We start from the raw sequence: 13,333 nt of genomic DNA on the forward strand, positions 1-13,333 counted from the left end.
AATTAGCATGTACTCCACTACTGTACTGTACAGTCAACCTAGTGACATCTTCTAGCAGCACCCTAGTTGGCGAAAAGCTCAATTGTGGTTCATCTTTCTAGCAAATCTAGGTAAATTTCAGCAGTGTCCCGTCTTGTCTGAGATGAAATGCAAATAAACTACCGTAGTCATATGATCAAATGTTTCATGTACTCTTTAAAGCCCCCCTCCCTCCAGTCAGTTTTTCTACCCGTTTAACGGTCAGTGTTCTATTTCAAACGTTCAAGGAGCGCCTGCTGTATAGTCACACAACATCTGATTCTGTGGCAAAGAAATTATCCTATTCATAGCTTTCAAGGGGCGTTACGTGCTGCCGGGAACGCCCACCTGACGGTCAAAAAAAAAACTTGTTCATTCCGCTGCCAGCCGAGTCGACTAGTTTCTCACGCTGTGTTTGTTCAGCCGTTTGTACACACGTCTTTGCGGCCAACATTTCATCAAAGGTAAGCTCAAGTAACGTTACAATAATGATTAAAATACCCCGTTAACGTTACTTGAGCTTACCTTTGATGAAATGTTGGCCGCAAAAACGTGTGTACTTTCATGGTAGAAAAAAAGCCATTTGCCCTCCCCAGCGACTGAACCACGTCTAATCGCACAAATCCACAACCTCCTCCTGTCTGAGTTTTCTTTCTCCGACGGGATTCTGTAAAAGCACAAGCCAGGCGTGTCTCCTCGTCGGTTAGTGCAACCGATAGCACAACAGGTATCCGGCATTTTGGCTGAACAAACAGCGTGAGAAACTAGTCGACTCGGCGGGCAGCGGAATGAACACGTTTTTTTTTTGACCGTCAGGTGGGCGTTCCCGGCAGCACGTAACGCCCCTTGAAAGCTATGAATAATAAGAATGCAAATTGTCTGTCTCTGTTTGAGCAGATTTGTGCTCGGCCCCAGCTATGCCATTTTACGTGCGATCAGGCTGAATCTTTCAGGAAGTGTAAAGAGCACCCCTGCGGGTGACCTAACGGAGCCAGATTTTCAAATAAAAAAACAATAAAAGAAAAGCACACAGCGGGGGAAATAGTTGTTCTTTTTCAATGTGCATTTAGAGCTTTAAATGATTACATTACTAGCGGTCAATTATTTTATTTTAATTATTACATAGTGTATTGTGTTCAAAGTTTTACTGCTGTAAAATGGGTCACGGGTAAAAGATAAATGAGCCACTGTGATCCCACCATTCATGTGAAAACGAGGTACATGGTTTTGTACAAGGTTTTCACTTTATGCCACTCAGTATTCTGAATATTAAATTATCTCCATGGGGAAATGCAGACCATGAATGACACTTAGGATTAGCTCCGTAAGTCATGGTCAATTGATGCTATTGTGACCTCATTAATGAAAAAATCTAAATAAAATTGTTAAAGAAACTATGAGAACACAAAACGAAAGTCTCATTTCCAGCGTAGCTACATTGAAATGTTCTTCCAGCATATAGGCAGAGAGGCAACAAAACATCATAAATACTTCATTCATAACTTACACTGACGCTTTCTCCTCCCTCTCTCCATGTTAGTGAAAAGAGAGGCTGCCGGGAAGCCAGGTCGAGTGAAAAGTCCAAAACAAAAACCTCCCGTCCAACATTTAGAATACTTTTCCAGGCCATTATTGCCTGTTTAAATAAGAACTGAGTGTTTCAGAAACAGAAGTCCTTGTTGCCGTTCTCCCCCTGGTAGGTAGGGGGCGCTGCAGAAGTGCTGCTCCTCTCAGGGTCTCAGTCTATGAAGACTGCAGCATGTAAACACACACACACACACACACACACACACACACACACACACACACACACACACACACAAAAAGACGCACAAATGTAAGGCGATCAGTTTTCTTTCTTTCATTTACTTTGCATGCATTCTGTTTCCCCCACACCATTTTAACATAGATATTATAACGTCTGTGATATAGTGAGTCTAGGTCCAGCTGTATTCAGTGTTCAGGGAAAGTTACTTTGAAAATAACTAGTTACTGCATTCATACTTTCATTATTAACAATAATTCAGGGTACTTTCCAGTTACCCCAAACAACCTCTAAAATTTGTCTTGTGGGGATATATTCTCTCTTATTAGAAATGCTCATCGAGTACACAATCTACTGTAGCAAGGTAGCTTTCATTTCCTTGGGTACCACCGATAGACACACAACCTTTATTCCCAAGACCTTCCGATTAGGAAAGATGATCTACGCGGCCCGGGGGCCAGATGCGGCCCGCGACAGGGTGCAGAGTGGCCCCCCAACCATTTTCTAATAATTTCACGTTAGTTTTCATTGTGAATTTGAATCTAATTCACAATACAAACTAACGTGAAATAAAGTTTGACTGAGCTCCAGCTAAATTGTCAAATACCGCCGTCTGCTCACTACCCAGGCACTTACTGTATACGTACTTAACCTAACTAACTTAACCTAACTAACTATCCGGTGTGCACAACATCATCAGACTAAACTCCGGCTGACACCCCAAAAACCTACAATCCACTACAGAAAAATGTATACTGTTTGTTTAGTAACTGGCCCCTGGCCACCTATCATTTCACGAAAGTGGCCCACGGGCAAAGCAAGTTGAGTGTCCCTAATCTACACAGTATGCTCACCGTTGGGGTGTATTTTGTTTCTAGTATGTTTGCATATTTCCTCATTGTTTACAACAGGGAGAAGCGAGATGTAAATAGGGCCAAAACTATGAGTACATCATGGAGGGCTCTGGTGAAAAACGCTCTCCCCACGACTTGCATTGTTTGTTAACTGATTTATTGGATTGAAGCTACTTTTCACTTTCAGATGTATTGTCTAACCTAAATATAAGAACTGACAATATGGGACAGCTAAACATGAGTTACATTATGCATTTTGCTGTAAAAGCTAAGACGTTATACATACTGTACACACAAGTGAGCAAACTAATTTGCTCATATGTTTAAAAAATAAAATAAACCTAAAAAACAAACAGCATTACTCACAGTTGCTGATGTTCATACTTCTGTTTGAACTGTCACTCCTGAATGAACTGTCAGTACTGTTGTCATCATCATCATCATCGCTTTGGTCACTGTCGCTGCCAAGGAGACGAAGAAGCTGGGAGGCAGAGAAGTTGCCATCATCCTTTCACAGCAGAAACCACCAACACAAAAACACATTCAGATTTAGATTCAATTTTATTGCCACAGTAAGTAATCAGATTACATCTTTCAAATTGGCTAAGTGGGTGGCGGTGTCTGTGACGATTGTGATGTCATCAGTGATGTCACTTGAGCAATTGTGATGTCATCAGTGATGTCACTCAAGCAACTGTGATGTCATCAGTGTCTTAGTTAAAATTGGCTAATAATTACTGTATTATTAGCCAATAATACAGTAATAATACAAAACAGTAATAATACAAAGATAATAATACAAAGATTTGCTAGCCAGTAAAAGTAAATGTAAAAAACTGGGACAAATCGGGTAGTTAAACTATTGGTCACTGAAACAGGTAGACAGTACATGTTTACTTTAGAGTCAGATTATTTTTATTTGTTTTAATCATTTTTTTATTATTCATTTCATTTTAAACAAAATTACATAAGACAAATACAAGAGACCACAGAGTCAGAATTTCTAAAGAGAGGGTCCACAGGAGCAGAGATAGGCTTCATGTGCCATGGAGAGCCGGTTCCCTTGGCTCAGTCCAGTTTCCTGCACACTCCTGAGGCAGAGCTTGGGGCTACCAGGGCTTCCTGTCCTCGTCTTTCTGATCAGGAATGTTTGCGGCGACACTTCTCCCCAAAATGGCAGCCGGTGGTTGTCCAGAAGTAACACTCCTCTCCATTCACTTGGCCGCGCTGTCCGGGCCCAGCAGCTGCCCCTGCCTGCTGTGTGACAGGGAGGCAGGTCTTCAGTGGAATGGGAGGGAACCTCTGGGTGTGACGTTGGGGATAGCGCACCACTAAACGCGTGTTCTCAATAGTATAACCATCGAGTTTCTTCATGGCACAAGCGGCCATGTTCGCATTCTTGAAGTTGACAAAGGCGCATAATTTCTCATGCAGCACATGGACACTGTCTATCTCGCCATACGTTTTAAAAAGGTCCCATAGGTGTTTCTCAGTCACCTCAGTTGTCACGCTTCCCACCCACAAAGACAGGCAAGGGCTTCCTGGTTGCACCACTGAGGAATCCTGGCTCCCAACCCTTGCAACCTCAGGATAAGAGGCCAAAACAGCCTGTACAGTAGAAGATTTCTCCAGCAATCGGACACTTTGCATTTCTTCAAAACCAAGCTCCATCAACTGGAGCACTTTGCAGGTAAACAGATGGTTGACAGCCTCCTCGCAGTCTTGATCCAGCTTCAGCACCTGTTCCATAGCCTTCTCCGCCTCATTGTACCTCTTCATGCCCATGAGAGCACTGCCCTTGCGGAAGTGTCCCTTGGGCCAGTCTGAGGCCAGATGAATGGAGTGCTCGGCATCCTCCAGGGCCCGAGGGTACTGCTCCAGGCAGATGTAGCAGTAAGAACGATTCCCAAAGAACCTGTAATCCTTGGGTTCACATTTGATGGCTTCTGTAAACATACTGACTGCTTGAGAGTATTGCCCTTTTTGCGCAAGCTCGATCCCCTTTTCTGCCAATGAAGTGCTTTTGTTTTCTTTGGACTTGCGACTGGAGATTTTGGGCTTCATATGGCTAGCAGCATTAGCAAAGAAGGCACTGCTCACATCCCACTCCGGCTCCTCCTCACTGGGTCTGGCTTGGGTCTTCTGAAGACCTTTCATTCCTGAAGGGCTCATGGCCGGAGCCGTGCCGTTCTTGCAAGAGATGGCTGGTTTCTCTGCTTTTTTCTCCTCTTTCTGCTCTTCCTCCTCTTCTTCACCGCCCATGTCTGTGTCCGACTCACTCTCATCCAATTCAGACTCCGCACCACCATCCTCGTCGTCCTGTTCAGCACTCTCACTATGCTTCACCTGCTCCTGCTTCTTATGTTTCTGACAGCGCTTCCTCTTGAATCTGCATCGCTCTGCACACCGTTTGACCTTCTCTTCTTCACTCAAACGCTCCTCTCCATTCAATGTATCCTGTGACAGAGTGGCAGCATCAGCGGGGTCAGGGGTCGCGGCACCACAGTCCATCTGCTCCTCCTGTGGCTGGACAGCGGGGCCGCCCCCGAGTCCCAAGAGTCTGCATATAACCCCGATGAATTTCATGAACGCAACCATCCTGCATTATCATCTGAAATAACCTCCCACTGGGCAAGAGAAGGCTTTTTATATATCAGTGATATCAGTGATGATGTCATCAATGATGTCATCAGTGATGATGTCATTAGTGATGATGTCATTAGTGATGTCATTAGTGATGTCATCAGTGATGATGTCATGCCAAATATTTTGATGCCAGGTATTTTGACTCTTGACTGTAAGAGGGCCAAGTCCATTCTGTTGAGAAGTTCTGCGTACAGTATGTTCTATTGTTGCCTTGGCAATGGTTCTGTGTCAGTGTTACACTGAGCTGAACATCTGCCAGAGGTTGAAGATATCAAAAACATATTTAAACCTGCCAAACTTGGGCTGTTGAAAGATGGAGTTTCCTCGAATGGGCTTGAGTTGCATGAGGTCGCCTGGTTGCTACATGACGCACGTGGTCTTGGGCCAAATTTTCCCTTGTTCTTTTTCTTGACTGTCATGTGTAATTTAAATGTTACAGAGGATGACATTCGTTTCATGTTGTATTGTCCTTTTTATTGTACAGAGAAAAATACTGTTCTGTAATATAAAAGGGGATATTGATGATTTGGCCATTATTAAAGATGTATTATATGAATACATGGGAAATGCGGAAGGCAGTGAGTAATCTATGTTGTATTCCTGCTTCTTCTGTATATCAGAGATATGCCACGTCTGTGATGCACCTGCAGGCTCTAACAGAGTTGGTTGGATGTCAGATTTTTAGATGGGCCATCATAGTTGTTGTATTTCAACACTATCGCAATGCTTGCAGTTAACATTTTCCTCTTTGAGGTAAAATGGACACACACTAGACTGCATTTTACCCACTTATTTCTTTATTTTTCAAAATCTGTCTTTTCCTCCTCTTTCTTGTTCATATTTTATGTTATGTGAGTAAAATCTGTTGATGCTCTGTCCAGAGTGCTCTGATCTGAGACCAAATGCTCAGATTGAATTTATGAACACACCCATTTGAAGATGTTGCAACTGTTTTGTTAAATAAAGCAATTTCATCCATCTTCAACCTGTTATCCGGGATCGGGTCGAAGAGGTAGCCGTTCCAGCAAGGGACCCCAAACTTCCCTTTCCCTGGCCACATTAGCCAGCTCTGACTGGGGATCCCAAGGCCAGAGATATAAATACATTTATATTCTTAATCCTTCCTTTTATTATAAAAGGGAGCATGTGGGCAATCTCTGTTCTCTCTCTCCATTTAAATTTTTGTCCCACTGATGATGTCATCAATGATGTCATGAATCACTGATGCCATAAGTGATGTCACTTGAGCAATTGTGCATTGTGACATCACTGATGATGTCATCAGTGACATCAGCAGCATTGTGACATCACAGATGGTTGTGGTTTGTGAAGTGTCGTACCTCATCATCTGTGGGAGAGACGCGTCCGCTTGCAATGTCTGGGTTGTCGCTGGCCAGCTCCTCGATGAGGCGGTCTGCGTCCAAATCGTCATCATCGTCGTCAGAGTCGTCAGAGTCTGACGAGTCTTCCTCATCCTGGTCTTCATCCTGGAGAAGCATAACATGAGTTAGATTATTATTGTCACAATCAAAACTTATCCTTAATGTTGCTGTCAGAATCTCACTCATTATTCTAACCCTCATGTATCACAAAAGCTGCACGATTATGGCTACAACGATAATCTCCATAACTTTTAGTAATAATGATTGGAGGAATAAACTTGACTGCTATTTTTGCATTTTGTTTCAAGAGTGCCAATATGCTAACACTTTACAATTATGACCTGTGGAATCTAAAATCATGATATACAATTATAAATGATACGGTACTATTAATTGTGCAACCCTATATACTTCAGACACAGACACACAACAAACAAAAAACACATTCACCAATGTGCGCACAAACTAATAGGCATGCACTGTACATTTTGGCAGATACCAATAAGCGATTAACATCGCTGCTACTGTATGGCCGATAACCGATATTTACCAATGTCGATTTGATCTGTATAAAAACAAGTTTCTATGATAATCACATGTTGTACATAGTGAAAAACACATGTAAACACTGTGGATTTGAAAAACATAATGTCTTTCTTTATTTCTAAAACATTTGAAAAGCCCATAAATCATAGATTTTCTGCATTGTTTCCTCTCAATATGGACATTTTGGCAGATGCCGGCGATAACCGATATTAACATTGCCATTATTTTGCTCATCAGACCGATAGGATATCAGCCGATACCGATATTATTGCCGATATATCGCGCATCCCTACAAATTAACATTAGTATCTACAGTCGTGTGTGTGTTCCTCACGTCGTCGTCGTCTCCCTCCTCGGCCAGTTTCTGCCGTCCGACCTCGTACAGACGACACACTGTGTCCAAGGTGCTCACTGTGTCCTGGTTCTACGGAGGAAAGACGCAGACACAACCAGTCAATACAATAACAACCAGTCAATACAATAACAACCAGTCAATACAATAACAACCAGTCAATACAATAACAACCAGTCAATACAATAACAACCAGTCAATACAATAATAATAGTGTTTTAGTGATTCCCACGAGAGGAATTTTGTCCTCTCGTGGTTGCTAGAAGATTTTTGATAGGCGTGGGCCAATATTTTGTGTATTTCCACAATATCAAATATCACCACAAATGGCGATTGTTTTCTCCAGTACTTTAGTAAGATCACATTTCTAGGCTAATAATAATTATGTGTAATTCAGAAGAAATTCAAATAAAATACAACAAACAAATCCCCTCTGTGAACAGTGATAATATTGTATATCCATACAAGCACATACAGTGCTAACTTCTCAAACTAACTTCCAAGCTTAACACATTCACTGCCAGCCATTTTTTTTTTTACTGTAGGTAGCTTCTGCCAAGCCGTTTTTTGAGGATTCTGGCTCATTTTACAAGAGCCGAGGATCATTTTCTGCTTGGACTTTGTGAACACGAAGTTCACAAAAGTACTAATAGAATGTGTGCTTTCTCTGTCTAAAAGAGTTAGTTTGTAGAGTTAGTAGTTATGTAGATATTAGCCGTTGAGTACAGCATGGTTTGAGCGTCTGAGACAGCAAGCTGAGATAATCGCAGTTTTGTGAAATTCAATCAAACAGGCAGAACAGTCACTTTAACCATTTATTTTTGGCATCAGTGAGAGATCAGACATCTGAACAATATAGTTCTGAACACCCTCTCCTTTAAACTCCTCCCTCCGTGGGCGTGTCTGGTGGCGTTTGTCACAAGCCAGTTTCTCCTGCCTGTCTGAGCAGTGAGCAGCCTCCCTCTCTGGCGGCCCCTCGTCGGCGAGTGTGGACTGTGGATGGGACTCAATCGTTTCATGGATTTTCGGTTGAGAGCTTTGATGAAGCTTTGTGCGATTCTAGGCTTTATGCTGCCCACCCAATCTATTTTTGGAACCCCCCACCGTTGTGCGCCGGTGTGCAGCAGCGTGAAAGCGTTTTCGCCTACAGTAAGAGAATGAGGCTCGTTCGTTTCTGGGTTTTCGGAATGCGTGCGATTCTGGCCTTTCTGCGGGTGTTTCAAAGTGTGTTTCATCCATAATCTATTATGCAAATTTGCAATCCCCCACGCCAGCACCGCTCTCCGCTCTCAGCACACCGAGAGCGGCTCGGGCGAGTCTGGTGACTGATGACTGTAAAATCGCCATGCCATTTCCTTGAGAATGGCTTGCTCCCGCGGCTGTTTTTGGTTGGCATTCTCTCTGTCGGGAGAGCACTGTCGCCACTTAGCTGGTCGGTAAAATAGATTATACACATTCTCTTCCTCCAATATTGGTATAGGAGACGTAAAAGGGGTTGATCGATGTCCCACCGTCAAAATTTTTTTTTTTTTTTTTAAGCCGAGATATCTCGTCTTTGGCACTCAACGGTTGGATTCTGTAAGCCGAGATATCTCGTCATTGGCACTCAACGTGTTAAAAAGGATACTGGAGAGATGTAGGCTAGAGATCAAGCTTAGTACCTCAATGACAGCCAGGTAGCAGTCTCTGGTGTCAGTGCACAAGTCAAAGATGTTCCTCTTCACGTCCACAGTGGCTGGAAAACAAAATACAGTGATTGGAGTTATAACCTACAGCCAAGACTCAGTGGGAATTAGAAGACCTACTGTAAGCTCCACTGGTGCATATTGTCAGGGGAAAGACAACAGTTGCTTGCAGCTCACTCACACAGTATATACGTTGCTTTGGTAAGATGACAGTGTGTCGAGGAAGTACAGCTGACTTACTGGGCCTCAGAAGTACTTCATAAGACTCATAAAGTACATCAGAAATTCATAGTTGGAGATGAAGATATTTTTGTACGAGAGGAAACAAATTCAAAGCTTGCTAACTGACTCACAGTGTAATACTGTACAAAGTAGAACTGCAGCTTGCCAATAGACTTGTGTGGCGATATCACCGCAAAATATGCCCCACCCAATGACCATTTACTAAAATATAAACAGGAAATGTAGCCAACCAATGGCATTGCAGGGTATTATAAAAACAATATTTAGCTGACCAATGGCCTTTCAGTCTGCAGTAAACAGGAGGTGCAGCCTACCAATGGGCTTGTAGTCGGTGGCATCGAAGGTTCTGAATGACGAGCCGAAGGGACTCTTCATCTGCTGGTCCATGACATCGTCTTCCTCATCATCCTGCAGCATTGCTATCCATAGGCGTGTGTGGGAGAAAAACACATTAGGCTATAATGTAGGGATGGGACAATCTGCATATCTCATGATACAATTCGATATGTGATATGGGGTTCATGATTCAATCAGACCATGATACGATGTAATAAATAACAGTTCAATGACAACAACGTCTTTCTCGCTTACAGTTAGTCCAGAACGCCGCTGCTCGTTTGCTAACTCGCTCGTTTGGGGTCGAGCATATTAGCTCTAACTCCTCTGCCTGCCTCCACTGGCTTCCTGTGAGATATAGGATTGATTTTAAAATCTTGCTGTTTTCTTTTAAATGCCTAAATGGCCTAGCACCCACGACCACCTACCTCTCTGACCTGCTGGAACCCTATGTTCCTTCAAAGACCCTCAGGTCCTCTGATCAGCTTCTCCTGGCCGTCCCGAAATCCAGGCTGAAGCTCAGAGGGAACCGGGCTTTTGCAGTGGCAGCCCCCAAGCTCTGGAACGAGCTGCCTCTGCATGTTAGGCAAGCCCCCACCCTGCAGGCGTTTAAATCACGTCTCAAGACGCACTTTTATTCTCTGGCCTTTCCCTAGCACAGCCTGAGTGGTTTGATATTTTTAAATTTGACACTGTGTTTGTTTTATGTGTTTGATGCTTCTAAATGTGACACTGTGTATGTTTTATGAGTGAGGTGTTATTTATATATATTTTTTCAATCTGTTAAGCACCTTGGTACAACATTGTTGTTTTTAAATGTGCTATACAAATAAAGTTGGTATGGTATGGTAAAGTCTGACTGTGCAGAATTATGTTTATTTCTGAGTCACAAATCTTTCTAACAATGTCATTAACTTGCTAGAATGCAAAGAACAATTTAGAAATGCCATTACAAAATAATATCATTTGGACGGGAGCTTGGGATTGTGATGGTCAAGCCACCTCATTTATGATTCCTACAGCTGAATAAAACTTGGCTAATATCATGATTAATTTTTTCTGCCCCATGATACATATTGTCATATTTTTGTGTTGCATATGTTTGTGATATATTGAATGTTGAGATTTGACCCATACCTATTTAGTACATTACAATAAATCAGTAATGTACGAGACATACAGTACATGTACTCTAGCCTGGCATTGCCAGACCAATTTGCAAATGCCAGAGCAAATAGAAAAGGATCTTGCAGATTCATCAGGTTCCCAGGCTACATGTACTCTATTGGAGCATCTTAAACAGGACTTTGATTCTCACTCTCGAATTTCTCAAAGATGAATCGGTTGAAGTGGCAGCTAGTAAATGTTCTCTCAGGAGAAGCTAGATTACACACCGTACCTCCATACATGATGGTGGCGTTGCTGTTGAAGACGAGCCTGCACTGGTCCAGGGCGGGGACAGTGTGGAGGAGGTGGAAGGTCCTCAGGTCCCACTGACGCTGCGGTCAAGGCTTACAGCTACAACACAACACTGAACAGAACACTACTGAGATGTACAAAGGGTATGTGCTGGGGACAGAGACTAGGTACCCGGTCTCTTTATGCCCGTTAACATTGCAAAGCGAGTACAAATACAATGATCCAAACAGACAAAATTACATATTTTCTGGAAGAGTTAAACCTGTCGATTTTGGAGCCTACTCAATCCATTGTTACTACCAGAGTTTGATGTATTTTAGTCCAGGGAGTGCAACATTTTAAGAAGCCATTCTCAAAATACATGTTTAACGGTCACACAGCCAGTCCTTGCACAAAATATTCAAGTAGTAGTATTTTAACAGAGGTTATCGTACTGCAATCACAGATTGAGGGCTTTAAGTCTGATCATTACATTCTGATGACATCGCAGTCCTACAAGGATAAACAGCAGTAACAGTTTTTTGGCGTTTCTAAAGGGTCAAAGGTAGGGTCAACCGGTTAATAGGGGTGGGGGGAAAAATCGATACACCATAGTATCGCAATATTTTGCCTGACGATATTGTATCGATATTTGGACGCCATGTATCGATTAAAAAAAAAAAAAAAAAAAAAAAGATTTGCAGGCCATGCCAGGCCACCGGGCATCTGCCCGAAGCGCCCGATGTTGCAGTCCGCGCCTGCAGTGGCATATTGAGTCCAGAGAAGCTTAATAATGTAGCCTACATTTTGGGCAAAAACAAAACAAAAAAACACTGCATGTTTTACTTCCGGTGAGGTCAAGAAAAAGGTAGGAAAAGGAGTTAGACAATATATCGAAATATCGCAATATTCAATATATCGCAATATCGGCAATATCGCAATACTATCGTATCGTGACTGAAGTATCATTTTAGTATCGTATCGTGGGCATCTGGTGATTCCCACCCTACCGGTTAAAGGGTCAAATGGATGCACAATGATATCAGCACGTCATCAGCATAAAGGCTTTAAAATGAAATACTGGCATCAGCCCGAAACAAACATTTCTGCCAATGCTCTCAGGGAGAGCATTATCCAAGCCTGTTTAAGTAGGATGAATCTGACAGTTTTGGTTGAAAGAAAATGCCAGATAAATAAAAATGCCATGTTCTACAATCTACATAACCTAAGTTGAAGTAGTTTTCTGATTTTAGCACAGTGAATGTGTACATTTTGAAAAGCATTGTATTTATGTCTGCATCTGCCAGTGGGCCATCATGATAAGAGTAGGCATAATAATTGTTAATTCCACTACAGGAGAGACTTGAGGTTTTCTGAAATTAGGGGGGGAAGGGGCTGCAATCGGTCAAAAGAGTTGGAAAATATCTGCCTATCTGATATTGGCACACCATGAAACAATATTGTGCATCCCTAGTCAAACGTCGTGACTCAAGTTTAGATTTCATTTGAACAACAGTTAGCTGCCTAGGTGCTACTAAACAAGTGTCAAGGACAGAAGATGTCTTGGTCTTAATGCAGTTACGGCCTTTTAGCTGAAGCTGGAAAACAGTGGAAGAGAAACATGCCCAAGTAAAATATAAATTTATTTGGGTATTTTTGGATTGTTGGGAAATCATTTTCAAAAAGTGGGCAGTTTAAAAAGGATACAATCTCCGTGTTGACGATGACCTCCAAGCCATTGGGATGGAAAACCCCGCTGATGTTCATGTTGAACTTGTCAAACTTATGGATGGCCCGTGACGCCCGCACGTCCCACATCACCCCGTCGTTCAGCACCAGGTCATCGGTGGGGTTGAAGGTGGCACAGTTCCTCTTATAGTTGTTGGCGAGGGCGGGCTCATTCAGCGTCAGAGTCTTTTGACCTGTCTGGATGTCATAGATCTGAAGAAGAGGGGGCGGGCAAAGGAGACATGGAAAAACACAAAAAGAAAAGAGGAATGAATAAAAATGCGCAGAGACAGAGAGACAGAGTTAGAGAGACAATAGGAGAAATAAAGGAAAGATGAGAGACAGGACAATAGGAGGTTCAGAGGAAAAGAAATACGGAG

At 42.6% G+C, this 13,333-nt stretch overlaps 1 protein-coding gene and 1 pseudogene across 2 annotated transcripts; both read right to left on the bottom strand.

Moving 5' to 3' along the window:
• Window positions 1-1,679: 1,679 nt before the first annotated feature.
• LOC310771383 (DDB1- and CUL4-associated factor 1-like) lies at window positions 1,680-13,166 on the bottom strand (the record flags this gene model as incomplete). The annotated part of the gene is made up of 8 exons (XM_083664007.1): window positions 1,680-1,770; window positions 3,004-3,145; window positions 6,624-6,770; window positions 7,546-7,635; window positions 9,225-9,298; window positions 9,806-9,910; window positions 11,227-11,320; window positions 12,933-13,166. Coding segments are annotated over 8 exons (900 nt in total), but the record flags the coding sequence as incomplete, so codon positions are not given.
• Window positions 3,747-5,235, bottom strand: LOC310771379 (annotated as a pseudogene). Its single transcript has one exon. The product of its transcript is annotated as an uncharacterized misc_RNA (transcript).
• Window positions 13,167-13,333: the final 167 nt, after the last annotated feature.

This window comes from Poromitra crassiceps, assembly GCF_964638095.1.
Source record: "Poromitra crassiceps genome assembly, contig: HAP1_SCAFFOLD_576, whole genome shotgun sequence".
NCBI lineage: Eukaryota > Metazoa > Chordata > Actinopteri > Beryciformes > Melamphaidae > Poromitra > Poromitra crassiceps.